This window comes from Neospora caninum, chromosome III, assembly GCF_000208865.1.
Source record: "Neospora caninum Liverpool complete genome, chromosome III".
Lineage (NCBI taxonomy): Eukaryota > Apicomplexa > Conoidasida > Eucoccidiorida > Sarcocystidae > Neospora > Neospora caninum.
This window is the reverse complement of record NC_018388.1, coordinates 1,605,503-1,628,174: the sequence shown is the minus strand read 5'-3', so window position 1 is coordinate 1,628,174 and position 22,672 is coordinate 1,605,503. Positions and strand designations below refer to the sequence as shown.

General features: G+C 54.5%; 2 protein-coding genes across 2 annotated transcripts; one reads left to right on the top strand and one right to left on the bottom strand.

The window, feature by feature from the left end:
* Positions 1-2,422: 2,422 nt before the first annotated feature.
* NCLIV_008780 (sel1 domain protein repeat-containing protein,related) lies at positions 2,423-13,654 on the bottom strand (the record flags this gene model as incomplete). The annotated part of the gene is made up of 18 exons (XM_003880394.1): positions 2,423-3,232; positions 3,793-3,888; positions 4,214-4,313; positions 4,947-4,978; positions 5,553-5,603; positions 5,924-5,988; positions 6,376-6,453; positions 6,862-6,942; positions 7,345-7,431; positions 7,656-7,716; positions 7,992-8,069; positions 8,405-8,564; positions 8,877-8,910; positions 9,367-9,516; positions 9,733-9,933; positions 10,580-10,880; positions 11,775-12,618; positions 13,278-13,654. The coding sequence occupies 18 exons, from the start codon at positions 13,652-13,654 to the stop codon at positions 2,423-2,425; spliced, it is 3,606 nt and encodes a 1,201-aa protein (XP_003880443.1).
* Positions 13,655-19,189: 5,535 nt separating this feature from the next.
* On the top strand, positions 19,190-21,472 carry NCLIV_008770 (putative WD-40 repeat-containing protein; the record flags this gene model as incomplete). Its single annotated transcript, XM_003880393.1, has 1 exon — positions 19,190-21,472. One exon carries the CDS (start codon positions 19,190-19,192, stop codon positions 21,470-21,472), a length of 2,283 nt encoding a protein of 760 aa, XP_003880442.1.
* Between the last annotated feature and the right edge of the window lie 1,200 nt (positions 21,473-22,672).

Below are 22,672 nucleotides of genomic sequence, written 5' to 3'. Positions count from 1 at the left end.
AGACACTTAAGTGAAGAGAAAAGAGAAGAACGGAGGAGACTTTCTCAGGAGGGGAAAGGCAGAGAGATGCGTAACACTGCAAGAGAGACCAGTCCTTGATTCCGGAGTGTCGGAAACGAGGACGGAGAAAAAGAGCTTCCAGAGGCAACGCCGAAAAGGAATGCGATACAGGAAACCAAACTTTGACAAGAAGAGATAGGAAAGGGTGAGACGGAGAGAGAACGAGACATGCAAGGCAAACAAACGAAGGACGACGGGGAGACAGTGAGCGCCTGGCAGAGATTCAGAGATCCGAAGTTATCGACTGACACACAGAGAAGATGAGCAGAGAGGGGAGGTGAACAGGAGAGGCTGCGTTTTCATGGCCACGAAGGGAGGGAAAGGAAGAGATCGAGTTGGGCGCGTCTGACGAATTCTTCTCCGCGAACAGGCGCCGAAAACCCGGCCGCGCGCGTCGGGTGGCTGAGAAAGAACTGCAACTTGTGGAGCAGGATTCTTTGCCACATAGGCCGGTTCAGCAGGAGGCGAATCGAAGAAGAAAGACCAGAAACGTCATGGGCCGACGGCAGTTGACGGCCTGCACATTGCATGCTGCGGAAGAAATCCACGAAACCTGAAAGAAAGCGTCGAGTCTCCGAACGGCAGCGTGGCCGCACCTTGGATGGTCCGTTTCGCTGAGAAACGGAGCGTTTTAAGAAACCTTTAGCGTCTTTTTCAGACGGAACCTTGAAGCGCATCCCTGCGCTTCTTTCCGCGTTTCTGGAAACACTCGCATCGAGGGATCGGCGATTTGCATGCACACGAAAGGGACCGTGCTCGATCGCGCGGGTCACCGCTCCCGTGATCTACCGCTTGGCTGGTTCCCCGGCAAAAAAGCTGAACAGAGAGAGGCAGTCTTCGTCCTTTTTCTCGGTTTCCCGGGCTGCGGAGGCGCAATATGTGGATAATAAGGCTATAAGGCTACTGCTACATCACTCGCATTAACAATGAGAAGCAACGACTCCGGTGACAGGCGGCAAATGAGAAGCGTTCGCCTTTTTTGAAAAACAGAAACGCGCTTGGACATTCAACCTCAAACGAAAGGCCTTCGCCTCAGGGTGTGAAGAGCCGAGCTTTCCTGAGGAGAGCAGACCACGAGTTGGACTCCTGGTCTAGATCTTGAACCTCTTTTTGCCGGATACCGAACTCCTGCAACAGATACATACATCTTCGACGATTGTACTTTGACGGTCACGACTGTTCAAACGCGATCTAGAGAGTTTGCTCGCACGGAGAAAGAAGGCCCAGCCCTACAGTATCAGTTCTCCGGCGTCCGTTTTTTCTCCGTGTGTTCTCTGTAGGAAGAGAAACATGAAAGGGAACTCTGGACTCTGAGCAACTGAAATGTACACTGGCAAAAATGTACACACTGTCTCGCTACAAAAACGCGGAGCATTCCGTTGCGCCGCGCCAGCATCTCGATCTGATTGCAGGAAGTATCAGCCGCAAGATGTCTGTTCCGGGCGTTTTATCTGGCAGCTGCGTCTTCGCCGTCTGCATCCGAGTCCTCTTCCTTGCCCCGTCTTTCTTAGCGAAAACAGTTTCGGTGTACCTTTGCCGGCAGCCCGTAGATGAAGTCTCTTGTGGACATTTCACGGCAGGCGCTCGGGACATACGTTACCTTTCCTCGAGGAAGAAACAGCGCAGTTCGCCCCGATTCTCTGAATCACGCTGAGTATGTGACACCAGTCCCCGAGTCCCGCCTCCACGGCGGTTCAGATTCAAACGGGATGAGCTTGGAGACACACGAGATCGACGCCGTTGCGCCATCGAGCAGTGCTTCAGCGAATCTGTCGACGAAACGTTCACCTTTGGAAACTTGCCCTACGAACAACTGTAACTTTTCCCACTTGAGAGGTCGCGCCTTGCGTTTCGAAACGCCTCAGAAGCGCTGCAGAGAGTATAGCGGCTCGTTAGACTCTTCGGGGACTTGGAAATGCGAATGCTACTGAACTTCTGTGTCCTCTTTGCTACGCGTTTCACGTCGAGAGCGGGCGCGAATATATCTCGGTTGGGGTGCGCTTTGCATGCCGTCTCGAGACACGACTGCACAAAACCTTCCGCGACTCCCGTAGCAGCGTTTCGAAAACCCTCAGACGCGTCTACAGGAGCTCCAGATGCCCACGTACTCTCGGCAGGAAAAACTACACCCACGTGCGCACACAGACATCGTCCACACTTGCCGGTGAACTGTGTAGCTTTTTTAAATGCAAAGGTACATGGCGTAAGCAGTTCGTGGAAAAAGGCGCGATGACGAACGCGCGCGAGCGCGCACAGGGACGGGTATGAAGTTGGATGTTCGATGTCACGAGATCGCTGCATCGACGGGTGCGTGTCGCTCGTTCCAGGCTTTTTCGTTTCATGTTCTCGTTCAGTGAACTTTTCAGATGTCCTCAGAAGTCGCCCCTGCCTGCTTGTCGGAACGGAGGCCGCCTGGCGTCCTGCCTCGCCTCGCCGCTGCCGCCTCCAACAGCTGCGCTCGTATCAGTCTTTCGTCGGTCACCGTCCCATTGGGCTCCAGAGCCGCGCCTGGCTCGCCCGCAGCCCGCGGAGACGCATTTGCCCCGTTCTGCTGCCTGCACTCGACTTCGTCGCTTCCTGACTCCGCAACACAAGCAGACGAAGAAGACGAAGAGGAGGAAGAGGAAGCAGACGAAGAGGAGGAAGACGATGAAGACGAAGCGGAGGAAGAAGAGGAGGAAAGGGAAGACACAACTGTGTCTGGAGTCATTCTTCTTTGACGGAGATCTGGAGCAAGTTCTCGAGCACGCGCTTCAAAGAACGAAGGGAGGGATCCTTCCGTCGCCCTGCTGGCTGGGGGCGCCGACAGTCCAAAATCCTCAGACGGCACAGGAGAGGAAGAAGAGGAAGAAGAGGAAGACGAAGAGGAGGAAGAAGAGGAAGAAGAGGAAGAAGAAGAGGAGGAAAGAGAGGAAGAAGAAGAGGAAGACGAAGAGGAGGAAGAAGAGGAAGAAGAAGAGGAGGGAGAGGAAGAAGAAGAGGAAGACGAAAAGGAGGAAGAAGAGGAAGAAGAAGAGGAAGAAGGAGAGGAAGAAGGAGAGGAAGAAGAAGAGGAGGAAGAAGAGGAAGAAGAAGAGGAAGGAGATGTGGGTGTGGGTGGAGAGAGTCGAGGGGGGGAGCCGTGACGGGCGTCGTAAGCGAAGAAAAGGTCGCTGGGAGGCGGGTGAAGTCTCTGCGCGAGGAAACGATAGACACATGGACGCAACTCAGGAAGAGGCAAGAAGCGGGTGACCTCGAAGCTTTCGCTTTTTTGAGGCAGAACTCGACAGTCTTCGCAGGACAGGTGACGGACAAACGCATGTCGTCGAAACAAGACACTGGAAAAGACTCCCTTCTTCGAGAATCGCGTTTTCGCCACATGCGAAACAATGCACTATCGATGGCCTTCCTTCCCAGACAAACGCGCAGCTTCATCTGCGTTTACTGTTATCTCTCTGTTCTCTCTTGCTGCTCGCTGAGTCTCTGTGTATCATCGCCTCCGCAAGGCCTTTTCTCTTTTCCACCGCTCCGCCGTCTTCGCTGTGCCACTGGGCCCCGTTTCTTCCCGGGGTTCTTTGTGACCGTGCCTCAAGAACCCCAGATAACATCGACACCGACATTAAGCGAACTCCAACATGCAGCGAACTCCAGTAAGTATACACCGACCCGTTCTACATCCATCAGCGTTACCACAGACAGAAAAACCCAAGTATTCCACACCGACCGACATGGTTGAACTGCGGCTGTCCTTACTTTGGCGAGAATACGCAGCACAAGAAGGCATGCCATGATGAGGAAAATCAGCACAAGAAGAATCACGCGAGAGTCCTCAAGCAGCGCTTGTGCAACCTGCAAGAAGCGGAGCAAACGGCACGAAGAAAAAGTGGGAAAACGCGCTCTCTCCAAACGTGCAGATGAAAGAACGCCGGCAAGAAATAATCACACAACAACTGGTAGGCATGTATTCACATATATATAGATATATATGCATATATATATGTAAATAAGTCTAGAGGTATATATATATATATGATCCTAGAGCTAGAGCCGGGAAAGACATAACGTAGCGAGAGAGGAAAGAGAAGCAAAAGAAAGGGACGGTTGCTCCTGTGTGCGTCTGACCACAGACCCTGTGAGGATTGTTGATTTTGTCGTATTTCCTAGCCCAGAGTACCTCGTTCAAATCCACTTCTTCACGGAAACGCAGGAGCATGAGGAGCCCCAACGCGAGATAGACAGGAGCCTTCGGCGCAGCTGGGTCAGCTTCCAAACTCCTAAAAGGAAAGATCCAAAAAAACCAAAGAACAGAAACGCATCGAGAAGGATGAGACTACGAAGGCCAGAAATACCGCTACTACAGCGCACCATGCTTCCAGGAGAGACAGGCTCTCTCGTCTTTTACACCAAAAGATTCACACCCTTCTCGATCTCTATCTATCGCTCTCTCTCTATACATATATATATATATATATATGTATATATATGCAGAGAGGCGCGAGACATGCAGAGAGCAGAGGGGGAAAGCACTGTAAGACAGATATATCCTGTGAAGGGCATCCTTGTTCACGATTACACACATGTACTTGCGTTCCTCTCGATCTCGAATAGAAGTGCCAGTGAAAAAAGATGGTGACTCTCTTTTGAAATTGGTCTTCGCGGAAAGACTTGTGAAGGGGTGACCCAGGTTGAGACGTGGACATACAGTCGCGAGAAAACGCATAAAAATGCGGTTATCTTCCAAGGGATCGTGAGAGACGAGAAGCGAGAAACTCGCCTTAGGGGGATCGCACAACGCAGAAGAGGAGACACGGGGCGGAAGAGACAAAAGGGCGAGACACGGACGTCGGCGGAAGTAGACAGACACGCGACGCAAACGTCAGCCTTTCACGCAGAGACTTGTCGCTCACCTCTCGAAATGATTCCGCGCGACAGAGAAGTCCTACACGGTATACCAAAGCATGCATCGCTGTTATCATATTCAAATCGCCACGGATCGATACTCTCTCATATACTCTACTGCTCCCAAAGCACACTGTATATATATATATATATATATATAGGTATGTAAAACTGGAATTACAGCATTGCATATGCAAACACACCCTCTTCACACACCTATACATATATACATATATACATATATACATACATACATACATACATACATATATATATATATATATATATATATATAGATGGATGTGCACATTTGAGGTGTGTGTGCATACGGGGGGTTCTCGATCTGTGTATATCTCTACACGACTCTCGATGGATGACGGAGATTTTCTCTGGAAACGTCGCGTTGCAGCGAACGCGGAGAAACTCTCGCATGCGTGCGCAACACCCTGTAGAGGTTCGTACACTTCGATCTACAAACTTTGACAACTTTCTTTATCGCGCCTGGCCGCGTGTCCGCGTTTCCCTCCCAAGGGACCCAGTAGCTCTCGCGCGCGTAGAGGCTCCAGTTTCCCCGATTGTCGCGTGTGGACGCACAAAGCTCCTGTTTTTCTTACTTGCGGAAGGCCGATCCCTGTTAGTCGCATGAAGCCTAGGTTGAACGAGGCCTGTCGAGAGACAAAACGAGAGAAATGTTCTTGAAGGAAAAGACAGAGAGGGCCGTGCCTTTGCGAGAGCGGCGCTTGAGAAACCCCCGTAAAAGTGCGGTAAGCCACGGAAGTGGAGAAAAAGTTCGCGTGTTCGCGTCCGGAAAGTCGGATTCGCTGCGGCGGCTGTAGGCGGTCTGAGCTCTTGAGAGCTTTCTCTACTGGCATTCTGGATTTTGCAAATACACTGCAGCACTCTTGGGTGCGTTCAGATTCCGCCGTCTCGGTTGGAAGTGTGCCTGTGTGCCAGTGTGCATGCAGGCTTTCCCGCGTTTTCTCACTTTGGCTACGTAAGGCGCTTGCCACTTCTCGTCTGTGGACATCTCGGCCACGCGGAGGTAGTGTCCTGCAGAAGAGCGAAGCAGTGGAAAGCCGCATTTTAGCGGAGAACAAAAGGGAGAAGAAACGGTTTCCTGAAACAGGTTCACGGGAGTCATAGAAAAACAGATCGGCTCTGAGAGCGAACAAAAAAAATGGCAAACAATGGGGAGCAGCGAAAGAAATTGAGCGGAGAGAGAAAGAGAGGTAGCGGGAAAGAGACGGAAAGACAGGGCGAACGAGGAAGCACGAAAAAAGTTGAAAGAATCAGACATAAAAAGATAAAGGCAAAGACAAAGAGAGAAACACAGAGGGAGGAGAGAAAGAAATAGAGAGGGATAAAGAGGGAGAAATACAGAAATGGGGACGCGTGCGAGTTTAAGGATGCGGAAATCAAGACAAGGAAACGACTGACCGACAGCGACGCGTGGATTGGGGACCGCAGGAGCGAAGGCTTCGTACGATTCGCTTATCCATTCACTCATATCATTGCCTGAGCGGAAAAGGAAACTCCCGGCTGATCCAAAACTGGATATCGCTTGTTGCGAGTCGAGAAAAGCTCTTTTCACATGCACACACACTGTCCCCGCCGACCTTCTTTTTGCAGTCCTTGCCCTTCAGTCTACTTCCAGTCTCCGCCGGCATGGCCCCCCTGGCAGACATTCTTGCCTTTCTCTCTACCTGGCCTCGCCACAACGCGGGATGCATATATATATATATATATATATATATATACATACATACATACATACATACATACACGTATTTCCTTTGGTTTCCAGTCGCATTTGGTGTCGCACTCTCTCTTTTTCAAGGTCGTTACTTGAAAGGTATCGAAACGCCTTCAGTGCAGGCATGGGCAGAGAGAGAATGCAACGAAGCACCAGGAGTTCATTCTCACCTTCGTCATCCAGCAGGGGACGAGACGGGTGTCGTGCCCGAATCTCCTTCTGAACGCCGTGGCCAAAGTAAGCGTAGTCGCCTGCCGAAAGAAAAGGAAAACAGGAAAGCCCCGAAACTCAGATAGAGCAGACACGCACGTGGCCCATGCACCAGACTCGCAGTCGCGAACATCCAACTACGTATTCACGTCAATATACATAGGCCAATCTATATACTCGTGTGTGCATATATAAGTATGGATATTTATGTGTATGTCCGAAGAGAGGTGTGAATGTAAACGAAAAATTGTGTGTACTCGTGCAAACCATCAATCCACCTAAAACATATTCGTGTAGATGGTTAGCGATAGACGCGCGAAACGCGAAATGGAATTTGTGCACCTGAGGCGACGCACGAGGCGGACCGTTGCGCTTTGGAAGAACACGATTTCCCCCGATGTGTGCGGGTTTCGTTCCCGATTTTTCTCTTCTTCTCGCCTCACCTAACCGCAGTTCCGCCAACGGGGATCCCTGCTGCGCGGCTAGCTGGTAGAAGCGTTGTGCATGCAGCCGCTTTCTGCCGATAGACCCTGAGGACGGCAACGACGACACAACCTTTCCGCCGGACACTGACCACGCTTCGTGTTCTCAATTCCAAGTGTCTCCTCAGGACAGCTGCATTCTTCTTAGTCCCCCTCGCGCGTCTGAAGCCGACTTTTCTCCCACCCGTGCAATCCCTTTCTCTGCTGTCACGTCGTCTTGTTCGTTTTGTCCCTCGCTTTTTCCTTGCTTCTTTTCTCGTCTTCTCGCCTACCGTCAAAGAAGAGATCCGTCAAGCCGCCATCGAGCATGAACGCCAAGTTCGTCTGTGATACCTGGCAGCGAGACGTGCAAGAAAAGGGACAGTGCAAGAAACGGGACAGTGCGCGAAAAGGGGGAGGTGGAGGCCGCGGACGCGAAATAGATGAGGACACCAAGAGAACAGGAAGTGCGAAAAGAGAGAGGTATAACTCGCGAGACGGGGACGGCGCGCGAGGGGGCTCGAGCACGAGAAAACACAGAGAGGAAGATTCGAAAAGGGGAGAATCTCCGCGAGGAGCAATCAAGAAACCAGGAGGGAAAAAGAAAAGACAAACCAGCGCTCACGTACCTCATGGCCTGCCTCTGCGAGAAGAAGAAGATGGAAAGCAGCCTCGTCGAATCGGCCTTGCTCGTAAAGCGTGTACGCCTGAACAAAATTCAACATCCCGCCGCCTCTATGTAGACCTATTCCTCCAGAGGAGGACAAAACGAAATGCATGCACGTATGCTTGTACACCTATGCATTAGTTGATGAGTCGACACGTAAATGTCTGTGTACATCTACATGTAAACATCTACCTATGTATGTATATGCATGCATATATGGCAGGAGTATAGGCTGCTGTACAAATCCATCTCGAGATCGATATGTAGATGTGTGTGTTCGTGCATGCGTGTTGAACGAGTTTCTTGTTCTCGTAAAACGCACGCTTGTTGAGGGGGCCCCACATGCGTTAGCGGTCCTCGCGCGTCTCCACATACTTTTTGGAGGTTCTTCGTCACGTAGCCTCCCTTCTCGCAGACGCGTTTGAGGAGCGCAGTGGCGACGGAACACTCGCGAACCGCGCCGAGGCCGTTCAGATGCATCAGGCCGAGCGCGTACGCGGCCCCCGTGCTGCCTGCCTGGAGCGCGCGCGTGTAGCTGGCGGAGGCGAATCACACAGAAGCCGCGGGCCATGAGGAGAGACGCGGACGAGGAGACACGTGGCGGAAGAGACACACCGAAGAAACAGAGAGGAGACACAAAACAAACGTGAGCAAGACGGGCCAAGGAAACGCACGGAGGCGAAAGGCGAAGAGGGAAAGACCCGGTCTTATCCGTGCCTAGGAAATGCGCACGTGTGGGTTCGCAGCAGTCGTTGTTTCTTGCACCCTCCTTCGTTTCAAGGCGCCCTCCAATTTTCACCCCCTCATCCTCTTTCCCTTTTTCGGGCGTTCCTTCTTCCGAGCCTACGCTTGCATGGCTTTGACGAACGACTGCGAATGTCCTGAAAAGGATCCACAAAAGGAGACACAAAGAAGCGGAAACCTGCCGCTGCCAACTTTTTCAGATCTCTCACACAGTACGTCTACAAATACACGCACGCTACAAATCATGAAACGTACATGGACCTATCTACAAATCTGTATCCACATATATATATACAGATATATGTATATATATATATATATATATATATCTGTATACGCTGACACATGCGGTACACGCACAAATCCAGAAATGCACATCTACGCACATTCATATATACATGTATGTAAATATAAATATATATATATATATATATATATATATATGTACGTTTGGCGTGATTAGCAGTGCAAGAGTATTTTGATCTTCGCGAGAGACCTGCGTGCGTCCTGATTTTTTTCTCGGCAAGTTCGGAAGTGAGGCAGCAGCGCATGCGAGGAGGCGAGTTTTCCCAGCGCGCCTAGAAAAGACTTACCGTGTCCGGTGACGTACATCGCGGCGAGATTTGTCTCGGCGTCCGGAAAGGCGTGCGAGGCGCTGATGTTGAAGAGATGGAAAGCGGCTAGCTCGTTTCTCTCAACCAAGTCGCTCCCGAAGAAGTGCAAATACCCCAGGCCGTTGAGCGCTGTGGCAGAAAAAAGAGAGAGGAGACACCGAGTTTCCCGTATGCTTTCTCTCTCTGTGGCGGCGGACGCGCGTTAGGTCGAACTTCCCGTGTTTTCCCTCTCGCCTTCTTTGGTTCCTTATCCGTGAGGCGATATATCCCCTTCTCCAGGTGTTTCCGCCTTCGCATGCGTTTCTCAAGACAGAATCCTTTCTTTCTTTGCTTCCTGGGAATTACCGATAGGGTGTCGATCCTCCGCTGCCGCTTCGAGAAAGGCGACTGTCGCAGCAGTCACGTTCGTCTCGCGCCCCACGCCGAGGGCATCGAGATACCCCAGCAAGGCGCCCGCCTCCGATCGCCCAGCCTCGGCAGCCTCGAGCAGAAACTCCCGCGCGCGTTCGACGTCTTGCTCGAGGCCGTCGACTCCAAACAGGAGCCCTGAGAGACGGTACACGCAGCATCAAACATGCACACAAAGCATAGGATTTCAAAGGCAACGTTAAACGCGGTATCTATACCTGCAGAGTTCCTAGAACCATTTGAAGGCAGGCCGAAGACATGCAAAACGCGTACACTACAACCCCTAAAAGGCGAGATAAAAACGTAAGACAAAGACCGTTCAGTGGGGACCAGCCTTGGCTCCGGCCGCAAAAACGCACGCCACGGGAAACCGCGCGCCCTGCCAAGGAGGAGGCTCTTCGGCTCCGCAAAGCGCGGGGAAGTGAAACGCGACGGCAGACGAGAGGAAGCAGTGGAGCCTCGGAGGAGGTTTTGTCGGGCCGGTGTGCTCTGCTTTTCGAAGCGCGTCGTGGAGACTGCCGCGGAGCCCTTGAGGCGCGAACAGTCGAGGCCGAAAACGCAGGAACCCGCGCCGCAGGAGCTCAAGGAAGACAGGCTCTTTTGGGTTCTTGCGAATGAGACGACAGGAAAAACGCCCTGCACATCCGAACTCTGCCGCAGCACGTGCTGATTCGTCCATGCGCGACAGAAAAGACACTGTTCACCACTGTCGTTCGTGCATGCCACAAGAGGCGAGACAGGAAAGACGCCTTTCACCCCATCGGCGTTTCCTCTCGAAACGTACGTTTGCCGAGGGCGAGTTGCATCGCGGGGTTGCCGCGGCGCGCGAGCTCGAGGATAACTTCCAAATCTGGCGAGGAGTGCTGGCGGCGCGAGAGCGGCGAGTTTGGCGGGGCGCGTCGAGTGTCCCGCCCTTCGCTGGGCCTCGGGGCGCCTGCGTCTCGGCGTCTGTTGGGAGACCCCGCAGCGAGAGAAGGAAGAAAGCGAAAGAGGCCTTCTGACCCAGTGCTGTGGCTGCTGACACTCATTGGCGGCGAGTGGAAGCGAAGGAACTCCGGCGCCTGCGGGATGCCGGATCCATACGACTGAAAGGAGAGGGAGAAAAGAAAGGCAGAGAAAGAGAGAAACGGCAGATCCAGGGAAGAAAGGGGAGAGACACAGAAGGGAGAAAAGGTGGAGAGACACAGCGACGAAAAGGGGAGATAAAGGGAAGAAGAGCCGAAACGTCATGTTCGCACGGGAGAGAGAAAAGGATAGCATTCGCGACGAGACAAGTGAGACACGAAGCAGGAGCAACAGGTTGGGAGAAAGACAGAGACGGGGACTTCGCGCGAAACACAAAACCCAAAAAGGGCGAAAAAAGGAGCATGTGAAGGGGGGAACGAAGCGGAAGGTCAGTGGAACGTGGACCGGGAAGAGCAACAATACACACGAAGGGAAGCGCGAGAGGAACAGATCAGACCTACACCTCACAGTCTGAAAGGCCTCTCCTTTTTGCATGCACAACACACTTTGGCGAAGAGCGGAGGAAGAAATACACATGGACGACACGTCCCAAGTCACCGGCCTTTCGCGGTTCCGAGATCGCTGCCGCGCCCGATCCGTCTCGGGTTCTTTCTCCATGCCTACCTCGCCGGGCTGTCTCTACACTGCTGTCCCACAGAGTTCTTCGAAAACTTGAAAGGCCCCACAGCAGACCTCCGATTTCCCCCCACACGCGTCGTCCGCACATTCACGTACTCGCATGTATGTATGTATGTATGTATGTATGTATGTATGTATGTATATATATATATATATATATATATATGAGAAACCTTCCCACATACGTTATCCACGTATGCGCTTCTATGCATGTAAAATTATATATATATATATAGATATGAATGTTGTGTTCGTTTTTGACATGGCTTTCTGTGTCCGTCGAACTATTGTCGGTTGCGCGGGGCGCTGTTGTCTCTGCGTCTTTCTTTTCTCACCATGGCAACGCGTCTCGCGTAGGGCAAGTAAAAGTTGACAGCCCCTGTGCAGGACTGCGACTGGCGAAGCGGAACGTTGGCTGTGGCCAGTCGCAGGCGTGTCGCCAGAGCCATCGCGGCCCCTGGGTGTTCACTGGTGGATGCGGAGTACAAAAACGCGAGCGGCAGACCTGGATTCGCTGCAAACGTCGGCAGGGAGCGAACAGGAAGATCCGCCTTCTCGTTTGTCAGCTGGTCTGCGGCGCGTGCCTCGTCGTAGACGGCACCCGCCGGCAGCCCATCCTGAGCGCGCTGCCTGCCTCCGCCCTGGTCCCCGCTCGCTGGACGAGACAGGTAAATCGCTTCCAACTCTTCCTCGCTCAGACCGCGTGGAGCCACGCCGAGAAGGCCGTCGCGCGCCGCCGACAAAAGAGACATGCAGCGCTCCAACACGCGCAGCGGAAGAGTCCACAAACTCGCATGCCGCGCCTGGGCGTCCTCGTACTGGCGAACCAGAGTCTCCGAATATAAGGCGATGGCAGAAAAATCGAGCGCGGCGCCGTCGCCCTCCAAGACCACAGTCAGGTCTTCGTTGACAAAGACGGAAGGCAGCGCAGCCGAGGCTGGGGCGTGCTGTGGAGATTTCTCTCTCTCTCTGGTTGCGGGAGGAGACGCAGACGCAGATGGGAAGGAAGGCAGAGGCGGGAGGTCGCGGAGATTCGAGTGAAGAAGAGCGAGGCCGTATTGCGCGTCTGCGCTGCCGCCCAGCGCAGCCACGTGCCACAGCACGAGACTTGCCGTTAAGTTCCTTGCTGGCAGCGGAGGAATGCCGAGAAAGTAAAACACTCCAAGTTCATACTGGCACCTGCAAACACAAATCAAGAGACAGTGGAGACAAGGGACAATGGAGATAAGGGACAGTGGAGACATGGGACAATGGAGATAAGGGACAGTGGAGACAAGGGACAATGGAGATAAGGGACAGTGGAGACAAGGGACAATGGAGATACGGGACGGTGGAGATAAGGGACAGTGGAGACAAGGGACAGTGGCGATAATCAGTTCAATCTCGTGAAGATGCATGCAGGGAGCAGAGGTGCGAGTCCGGATGTCTAGCCTTCCCAGGTCTTGTAGAAAAATGTGCGCGCGCCGAGACACGCGCACGAAAACAAAACTGGGAAACGCTCTAAAAATCTGTCCTCTCTCGAGGAGGCGTCCTTTGAAGAGATACGAAAACACTCCAAAGCGTTCAGAGTCCTCACAGGGAAATATACAAGTAACGGAGGAAGAAGACATCCATCACGAAGAAAACATACACCGCGGTGCCCTCTAACACAGATGTTCATTGCTACACCCTCCCCCATCTATCGATCTATATATATATATATATATATATATATATATATATGTTGGCATGCATGAGTCGATATTATTGGGGACTCGTGTGAATAGTGAATCTGTGTGATGTATATGTATGCTAAACTCTGTCGTTGCGTTCATATTTGTCGACGCAGAGACTGGTACCTGACATCTGTGGCGCTGCAGTGCACAAAAAGGTCATAGACGCGGTCGCTTCGGCCTTCCAGTTCCATGGTGTCCATAGCGTAGACAAAAGGATCTCGGCGTCGTGCGTCTTCTGAGCGTTCGGGGACTTCTTCCGCCTTCGGTCCTGATTCGATCTCTTCCCGCGAAGTCTCGGAAAACCGCGCGTCCTCGCCAAATCCGTCTTCGGAAGGAAACGCCTCTTCGTCCTCCTCCTCCAGAAAGCTCTCAAACAAGTCTGCCTCGTCGCTGTCTTCGCCGGGAGACATGTCTCGCTCGGCGTCGATGTCCTCGGCGTTCGCGAGGAGGATCCCCGCAGAGGAGGCGAACGAGGGCGGGAAGGCAAGCAGAGGCAGCATCCTCTCCACAGAAAGAGATGCAGAAAAAGACGAAGCAAGGGGACCAGCGGAGAGAGACGGCATGGAAAACCAGGGAGACAGAGGCCAGGATGGCGCCGCGTGGAAGGGCAAAGAGAGCAGCGCTACGAGAACGAGGAGAAAAGAGGCAAGGAGCGAGAAGACAGACGGTCTTTTTGAGGAATTGGAAGGCGAAAGAAAAAGCGGAAGGTGCGAAGAAGGGAGCACGCCTGGAGCGGCGCTCCTGAAGCGCGGGTGACGTGGACAGACGCCCGGTCGTGCAACAGAAGCGAGAGAAGACAAAGACGCGTTTTTCACGGATCGAAAAATACGCGGAGAGGACCGCTGGAAGTCCCTAGACCTGAGACTCCAGAAGCTGAGAGACGCACAGGACGAAGAAGACGCGGCGCAATTGCGCGTCTCCTTTTCGTCCTTCCGATCCAGCCTCCAGGTTCCTGGCTCCTGTGCAGAGTTCTCAAAAAGCGAGAAGAGTGTCGCGGGCTCATAACAGGAGACACGCGCCCAGAGATCGGGAGACGAAGCGCAACGCAGAGAGGCGTTTGTACGACTCTTGGGAGACGGAGAGAGGGCAAGAGAGACGGGAAACAGGGAAGGATAGGGAGACGGAGGCGACGCATGAGACAGAATCGGAGACGCGCAGCAAGGGAAAGACTGGTAAGGACACACCGTGACTGTCGTGGATGCACATGCACAACGTGGGCTGCCGAGACAAGATGCCGGAGTTGACGATAACGAACCAAAGTGTGCCAAGGAGAGGGCTCTCTGCGTCGGAACAAAACCACCGGGGTATCCTTCTTCAGGTACCCGTTTCTTTTCGTCTCCGAAAAGCGGTGAAGACCCGTGGCATGACGAGTCCGGCTTGGCGTCTTGTAGCCTCTCGCTCTTCGTGCCTGTCTCTCCGGCGGCGTCGGGCCGAGCGGTTGTCTCCGAACTGTCTCTAGGCTGCGTCGAACTGTGGGGCGTGGGCCGCAAAAGCACTCGTGGCGCTCCTCTGCCTCCGCCTATGCACGGCCTGGCTCCCCTCGGCGGAGACAAAGTGTCTCCTCGTGCACTCGGGAGCGCAGGACACGCAGCCAACTCCCTCCTCGCCATTTTCACGGCGAGGGAGGAGAAAAGCGGAGGGGGAGAAGCGAAAAAACCCGAGAGGTAAAGAGGACGCTTGGACGTGAGAGGGAAGCTCGGAGAAGAAACAAGGAACGCACGATAAACGAGGCACAGAGAGGGTGGCCCAGGAGAGAGGCAGTCTGAAAGGGAAGAGAGGAAAAAAATGAAAATGTAGCGGTGACAGAACGAGGTGGAGACAAGAGAAGCCACACGCAAGGGGTCTAGGCCTCACACCACTCCCTGGCCCGTACTACACAGCAGACTCGCTCGTTTGCAGAAAGCAAAGACACCAGAAGAGCGCTGTTGGCTCTGCCGGCGCCTACGAGACCACGCAAAGTTCCACAACCCGATGAAAAAAACAGAGAGAGCTACGAGCGAAGCGAGAGGGAAGAAAAGGCGATGGGCGTCTCACGCGGCAGAGAAGAGAGAGAAACTCTGAGTCTGAGCACGAGAGCAGAGAGAACGAAACTCGGCTTTGCAGCACGTCATGGAACTCACCCTTTCTCTTGGGACTTCCAGGGTCCACGCATCGTACGAAAGGGGCAAGTTCACCGGGGCACGGAGCTACGAATCGCCTGGAGGAATGGTAGAGGCGCACGAGACCAAAAATCTACACCTCCAGATTCATGACAAGACACCTTGGAACCCCGCCCGGAGGCAGGCGTGCGTGCATGCGTGTGTACTTTGAAATGGATCGAGGCACGCCGACACATTCGCGACAAAAACCAGAAACGTGGACATCGGGAAGACACACGAACGTGTGGGCGGAGGCTCCTTTACGCGCGTCGTCTTTCGCTTGACATGCTTACATCGAGAGGGATACAGAGGGTTGGCGGGGACACACTGCTAAGAAAACGTGGAAGGCGCGAAAGCCGACGCATGAAACATTTGTATCTTGGGGAAGAAAAGGTCGCTGTTTCGATGCCAGGTGGAGAGAGCATTGGCAAGCAGCGCTGCCTGTGCGATATGCAGGCACGAGGAAAAGCCCCATTGAAAAGTTGCGCACATCTCCGGTTTTCCGCGGACACAACCTGACTCAGCGTGAACCACGCGCTCGAGAGGCGCCGGCGTCTCGAAAATAACAGACGAAACCAAAAAGAGACACGGAGAAGCTCTGTCTTCTTCTCTGGAATGTGAGGTCCTCCGAGACACACAACATCGGACGCGTTATGCCGAGGCGCGCATGCACACACCGCGGTTGCTGTCGCGTCACACGCCTGTAACGAGGTTCCGCCGAAACCCAACGCACACGAGAGGAAAGGATGGAATAGCCAAAAAGCGTGGAAACGGTGTCCACACACTGCCGAAAAAACCAGGAAGGAAAGCACGGGACGTGGAAAGCAAGGAAACGCGTGCTGGACGGACGCCCGGCGGCGCCTCAGGGGTTGCAGCGAGGGTACGTCCTCCCAAAAAAGCGAGGGCGATACAGAAAGGAATGAGTCCGGCGATGAGGCTTTTCGCGAGGAAGCGAACCATCCAAATGGGAACCGGAGGAAGGAGGGAAGAAAGACTCGAGAGAGGGCGGTGAGGACATTTTCGAATCTCGCTCTTGTCGGCAGGGGAGGACTCAGCCGCAGACAGAGGGTACGGTCATAGTTGTCGAAGGACGAAACGCGAATGTAAGCAACTCTCCGACTGTTACCTGGCCATTTCCAAGACGCCCGGGACACGACAAAGGAGGCCGAACAATCCACGTCCACTTATCATGGTGCTGCAAACTGTCTTGCTGCTTCACCGCGCATACACATGGCAGAACTGCAAACATGCAGACCTATATATATATATATATATATATATTATATATTCATATTCGTTCTCCTAGATGTAGAGTTGGAGGTTCTTTCCTGTCTGGCCGACGGGTCGGTCGGGCTCGGTTGATCCAGTCCGGCATACAGAAAGGTTTCCTTCTGGTAAAGCTTGCTGGCGATTGCCGAGACTGACAGCGGATCTCCCGAGAAACGCGTTCTTTGCACCACGAAGGTTCCACTCAAAACGGATGCCCAGACAGACAGAACTCTGCCCCAGCAATCCAAGGATTCAAACCAATATGCGTCAGTCTACGTGTTCACGGATGTAAATCTATATGCGTCCACGTCAGCGTGTGTCTAGCTATGCGGGTGTAACCCCGGAGGCGAGTGGAAAGTGCCTTAGAGGTGCATATCTGAAGGTTCGTTTCCTGTTTGCTGTGTTGTGGAGACACACAAACTTCAACAACTCCGGTCTGTCTTTCTCCCCAGAGTCTTAATTCCTTCCCGCGGCTGGGAGCACAGGTTTCTCCACAGGGGCCTTCGCTGGTCGCACCACCTGATAAAGTTCTGCAACAAGCGGGAAGCATGGCTCGGCAGCTGCGTGTGAACTCGGATTATGTGCGCTTTGGCCGTCTTGTCACCTCGTGGAAAAAACAAGTTCTGGTATTCTCGTCTCTACAGCTTGCGCCGCTTCTCATCTCCAAGCGATTCGAGGAAAACGGGGAGAGATTCGCACACGCCCACCGAACTTCCGGTGTCGCTTGCCAGATTTCGTAACGAGGAAGGAAGTCAAACAACGCGAGTAGAATTCATTCCAACACGAGGGTGTCGAAGGCTCCACCGTGTCGCTGTTTTCCGGGGCAGCTTCTGAGTGTTGGCGGGAGAGGGTGGGGGGGGGGGGGGGGGAGGACGGACAGGCTTGAGGGAGTGAAAACGGGGGAGCCCGCAAGCTCGGAACCGGGCCAGAAAACGCATTCCCATGGAGTACCAGACGTGTGAACTGAAATGAGCAATGAGCAACGTGCGTGTGTTTGTGTTGTAAGGCAAACATCCTCAGCTTTAGAGCGGCAAACTGGTGAAGCAGACTGAAGTTTTTCGCGTTCAGACCACAAAAGCCTTCAGCATCCAGAAGCCTCCGCGCTCCGATGTCCCCCCCCCCCCCCCCCCCCCTTTTCATGCAAATATGTACAGAAACAAAAACTTTCAGACGACATAATTCATACATGAAGTTGGACAGGCTGTGGAGTCGAAAACTTCCTGTTTCTTGGTTTCGACCTGCTGGCGGACTCCGGTCATCCCAGCGGCAATTCTAGCCAATGCCTTCCTTTATTTTATTTTCATCGCGTTCTCTCCACATCCCTTCCTTCTGTTTAAATAGGGGTTAGCCTTTCCTTTTCCTTACGTACTCAGGGCATGCAAAACCAATCAAATAACAACTGAAGCTAGACTTCCTGTTGCACACTATACAATGGGATTCCTAGGTATATACAAACTACCTTTCTCTGGGGAGTATATACTACGGGTTGGACTCCTCTCTTTCCCCCGGTCTCCACCTCTTCAACTTTCCTCTTAACCTATCTCTTTCGATTCTTTCTTTTGCGTTCGTCTCGCCCTACGGCCCTTTTGCCTTGCTCTTGACGCGTGGTACACCTCGCCTGCCTGTCCCCTGCGGGTGTGGCGTACACCCCCCCCGAAAAAGATAAAGAAAATAAAAGAGCGAAAGAGAAGAGAGAAAAGGAGAGAAAGAGAGAAGGGAGAGAAATGGAGAGGAGTCAGAAAGAGAAGAAAGAGAAGCGAGAGAAAGAGAAGAAAGAGAATGAGGAGAGAGAGACACGACCATGCGTTCTTTTCGTGGCGACGGTGTGCCGGAGAATGGGGCGGCCAGCACAAAGCGCGGGAGTCTGCATGGCAGAAGAATAATCGTCTGCGGTGTCTGCGGTGCTCTTTTCCCATACGGAAGAAAAGAGGGTCACGCGTCGAAGTGTGGCCTTTCCAGGGAGAAAAGGTGGCGATAAAGAAGATGAAAGAGATTAGCTGAAAAGGGTTGTTTCCGCTGCTCGTTTCAGCCGAGGAATGCGGCAGATGCAGCGACGGCAGTAAGAAACAATCGAGAGAGACAGCGTCTCAGAGTCGATTGTGTGGGGCGAGCCTGCTGGTTTTGTCTTCCGAACATGAAAAAAGGAACGGCAATCTGTCTCCGTTTGTCTCTTTCTCTCCTGTGTTTCCTTTCCCTACCAATAGGCCTTCGCAGTGTCTGCGCTGGCGTGAGATAACCGAGCAAAGCTATTCCCGCGCTGAAAGCGCTGCCGCTGTTTGATTCGTCTTTCCGTCCCGTTCTCGTAAAAAGCTGAAAATTCCACACTGGACTGAGAGGCAATCTGCCGCATGTGCTCCGTTTCTCGAAATTCTTCCTGGTCCTTTGCCCTCGTTCTCCCCTTTTTGCCCCCTTCACAATCTCCGTCGTCTTTTCTCGCCTCTCCACCTCCTTTTCTCGCCTCTTCTCTTCGTTTCCGTATCCTCTCTTCCTTCCCCTCTCTCTTCCTTCTCCTCTCTCTTTCTTCTCTCTCTTCCTTCTCCTCTCTTTTCCTTCTCTCCCCTCTTTTCATTCTTCTTCTCTTCTTCACGGTTGTTTCCGTTCCCCTCCGCCTTTTCTTAAACCGACAAGATGTCGCGTTTGGTGTCGACGTCGGGTCGGCCCGTGAACCCCGGCGACATTTGCCCGATTCACTCAACAGTCAGTGCACCTCCGTCTTCTCCGCTTCCGCTTTTCCCCGCGGTGCCCTTTCTTCTCCATCCTCACCGCCCCGTGCTCTTCTGGTGTACGTCCACCTCGCTCCACGCGTACGACTTTGTCGAGAACGCCTGGCTCTTGCCTCCCGGCGGAACCTCCTCGCTTCAGGATTCCGCCGCACCCGATGCCTCTCTCAACCACGCTCTGCCTGTGGCCGCAGCAGACTGCGTGTGCCAAGGCTGCGGGGCCACAAGTTCCCGCCTTCGCCCCACCGGCCGGCGCGAGCGAGAAGCGCCGAGGTGCCTGGTTGGAGAGACGCCCGCGGAGCCTGCGGCTGGGACGCCTCCAGAGAAGCGGAAGAACAGATGTCTCTGGGTGACTGCTGGTGAAGACAAGTACGTCCACCTGGTCTCCGACGCAGACTTTCAGCTGCTGCAGCGCCGCCAGCAACGGAAAAAGCTCAGCGCTGCTGTCTTCCTCCTGCCTGCTGCCTCGCGGGAGATGCCCCTTGCCGCCGCGTCGGACGCGGCAGGCCAGGCGCGAGAGAACGGAGAAGAAAGAGAGAGAGAGGCATTCCCGCTTCTTCTTGCAGATAAATTTGGAGACGTCTATCGCCTGGGCGACTGCTGGCGGATGCCGGCGGCACAGGAGCTCGCCGGGGACCGCCTCGTGAAGCGCATGCAGTCCCTCGCGAGTGTCCACGGCCTGCGAACGCGAGACGAGCCGCAGGTGACGTCGGAAAAAACTGCGAGCTCTGGAGAGAGTGCGTCTCTCGATTGCAACCCCCTGGCCGCCTCTGCGAACGCGGAGGATTCGCAGTCCCGGAACGGTCCAGAGAAGCGGCACGGAACAGCGGAACAGGGCCGAACGGAGGCCTCGGAGACCGCGGCGGCTTCGCTGTCGACGGACCCCGGGTTCGGAGCAGACGGCGATGAGGACGAAGAAGGCGGCGAAGACATCCCCATCATCTCGCACCTCACCACCATCACTGTGCTAAAAGTGGTAGAGGTGTGGAGGGAGACCGAAGGTTCGGCGGCGACATTGGAGGATCCTTCGTCTGTGGCGCCTGCCGCGGCGAGGGCCGAGCCTGCAGAAGCGAGGACGCGGAAGCGACAAACGCTCCTGATCACTGCAGAACGCGACGAGAAGATCCGCGTGTGCTTCCTGGACCAGCCGTGGAGCGTCGAGAGCTTCTTTCTCGGACACGGCGACTTCGTCACAGATGTTGTGGTGCTTGCCGACTTTCCCGGGCGGCCCCTCGGAGACGCTCACACCGGTGACGCAGCAGCAATCGGCGGGCCCTCTGGAAATGCGACGTGCACCCCACAGGACGCTGGCGAGAGAGACGCGCGCGAGGCCGACGGAGACACCTCGAGAAGGAGCTATCTGCGGCACGTGGCCGCGTCCTGTGCAGGAGATGGCACTGTGAAGCTCTGGAGACTGAACGACGGAGAACTTCTCTCCGACAGTGCTGAGGTTCTTCTTCAGCCGCGCAACCTCTTTGACGAGAAGGCATGCGCTGCAGTGCGTGCACACACGATGGAGGGCCAAGCGGGCGGCGCGCGCCAAGAGCAGGGCGAGCGCCAGGAGCCAGCAGAAGGAGACGCCCCTTGCGAACCGCCGAAACTCACCCGTCCGATCGGGCTCAACGAAGAAGTCCTCTTCCCCGCCTCGCTCCTGTACGACCCAGACCAGCGTCTCCTGATTGTTCAGTGCCTGGCTCTGAAAGGCCTGCTTCTCTTTCCCCTCGCCGCGCCCGGTGCGTCGGCTGTCTGTGCAGCTGCGCCCGGCTCCGGCCTGCTGGGACAGAAGCCGTTCTTTCTGCCGTTGCCAGCAGTGCCTGCCGCAACGCTCCTCGTCCGGCACTCCGTCCAAGAGGTGGAGACGGCCCCAGCTCTGCGTGCGGCTGCTTGTCTTGTGCGCACCTTCCTAGCCTCTTCCCGCTGCACAGACGCGCCGTCAGAGGCGGCTGCTTCGCCGAGTCCCGATTTCGATCTGCCGTTTGTCTGGTGGATCGACGACGCGGGGCGGCTGAGACCGCCAGTGTCTGTGTCGCTGCGCCTGCTCGCCTTCGCCGCGAGCCGAGAAATCGACGCGCAGCGTCAGAACTCACATGTCCTTCCCTATCTTTCTGGAAACGCGGATGACTGTTTCTTCCCAGCACCCGCAGACGGTAAGACGCGCGGGGCCGCTGCCGTGCGAGTGGCCACTCCTTGAGTCTGTTCACCAAGGCGGAAAGGAGAACATCCAAATCATGACACATCTGACGCATTTCGAGTTTCGCCACGCTCCTCATTCAGCAGCCGGAGTGCGCGCCGGTAGGATTCACTGTGTTCAGCCTGCCGTCGGAGACACGCCTTCGACACGAGATGGAGAGTGCCGGGGTGCTGACGGGGGGAGGGTAGAGTGCAGTGCGGATAGGGGGGTTGCGGAACGTGCGATCTAGTCAGGTGACCTTGGGCTCTGAGGGGGCCCGGGCCACCTGGGGAGGCTATTAAACAGGCCAACATTGAATCAGGACACAGTTCCGTGGTCACTGGAACGCATGTGCTTTCCACAAAGTGTAAAAAGAAGCGCGCAATCGTGGGCAGGGAGGTGACAGTCGCCCCACGCTGCCAAACGCTTCATTGACCTTCGTTGAGGCAATCGCTCACACTTGCCTTTCTCCATGGTGGTTCCAGTGCATATATGTTGCGCGGTAGAAACAGCACGAGAAAATCTACTAAAGTTCGTCACACTCCTCCCACGGTTCGTCAGCGCCAGGCCACGCCTGTTCACTTCGCTCCGGCGGGGTCCGCACCGTTTCGCGGGCGGTTTTGTCTTTGTGCAGCGAATGCCAGTCTTGTGTGTATATCGACCGATCTCTGTGCTTCGGAAACCCGGCTCTTCACAGTCGGGAAGTGAAGGTGGAGTGTGTCCGCGCGTTCTGGGGGGCTCTGTGCGAGTCGACGGCATAGACACCGGTTGGGAGTTTGTGGATTCGTGTCTCTGGTTCTGCTTTCCTTTCCACATTCCTCCCTCTGTCGATCGTGCGCACCCCTGTGATTTCCCGGACCCGCAGGAGCACGCCCGAACTACCTGTATTTGTGGAAAAGTACGCGATCGCCGACTTGCCCTACGGATGAGGAGCGCCGAGCGAAGCGTCTTCGCCACAAGCACCTTCAGCAGCAGCAGCAACAAGAGATTTCCGAACGGAGCAAACGTCAAAGCGGCAAGCTTCTCCCTGCCGTCTCCCGCGCCCAGAACTGAGTGAGACGCAACCCCCAACAAGGTGACGCCGAAGACCGGCCGGAGCGGGAATGTTCATTCCTATCGTGGGAAATGTTTGCCAAAGACCTGACTCGAACACGATACAGCTGTGGAGTGGGCGGTTCTCATCACGCGTCCTTGCCATTATTGGTACTCCGTGGGACGTAG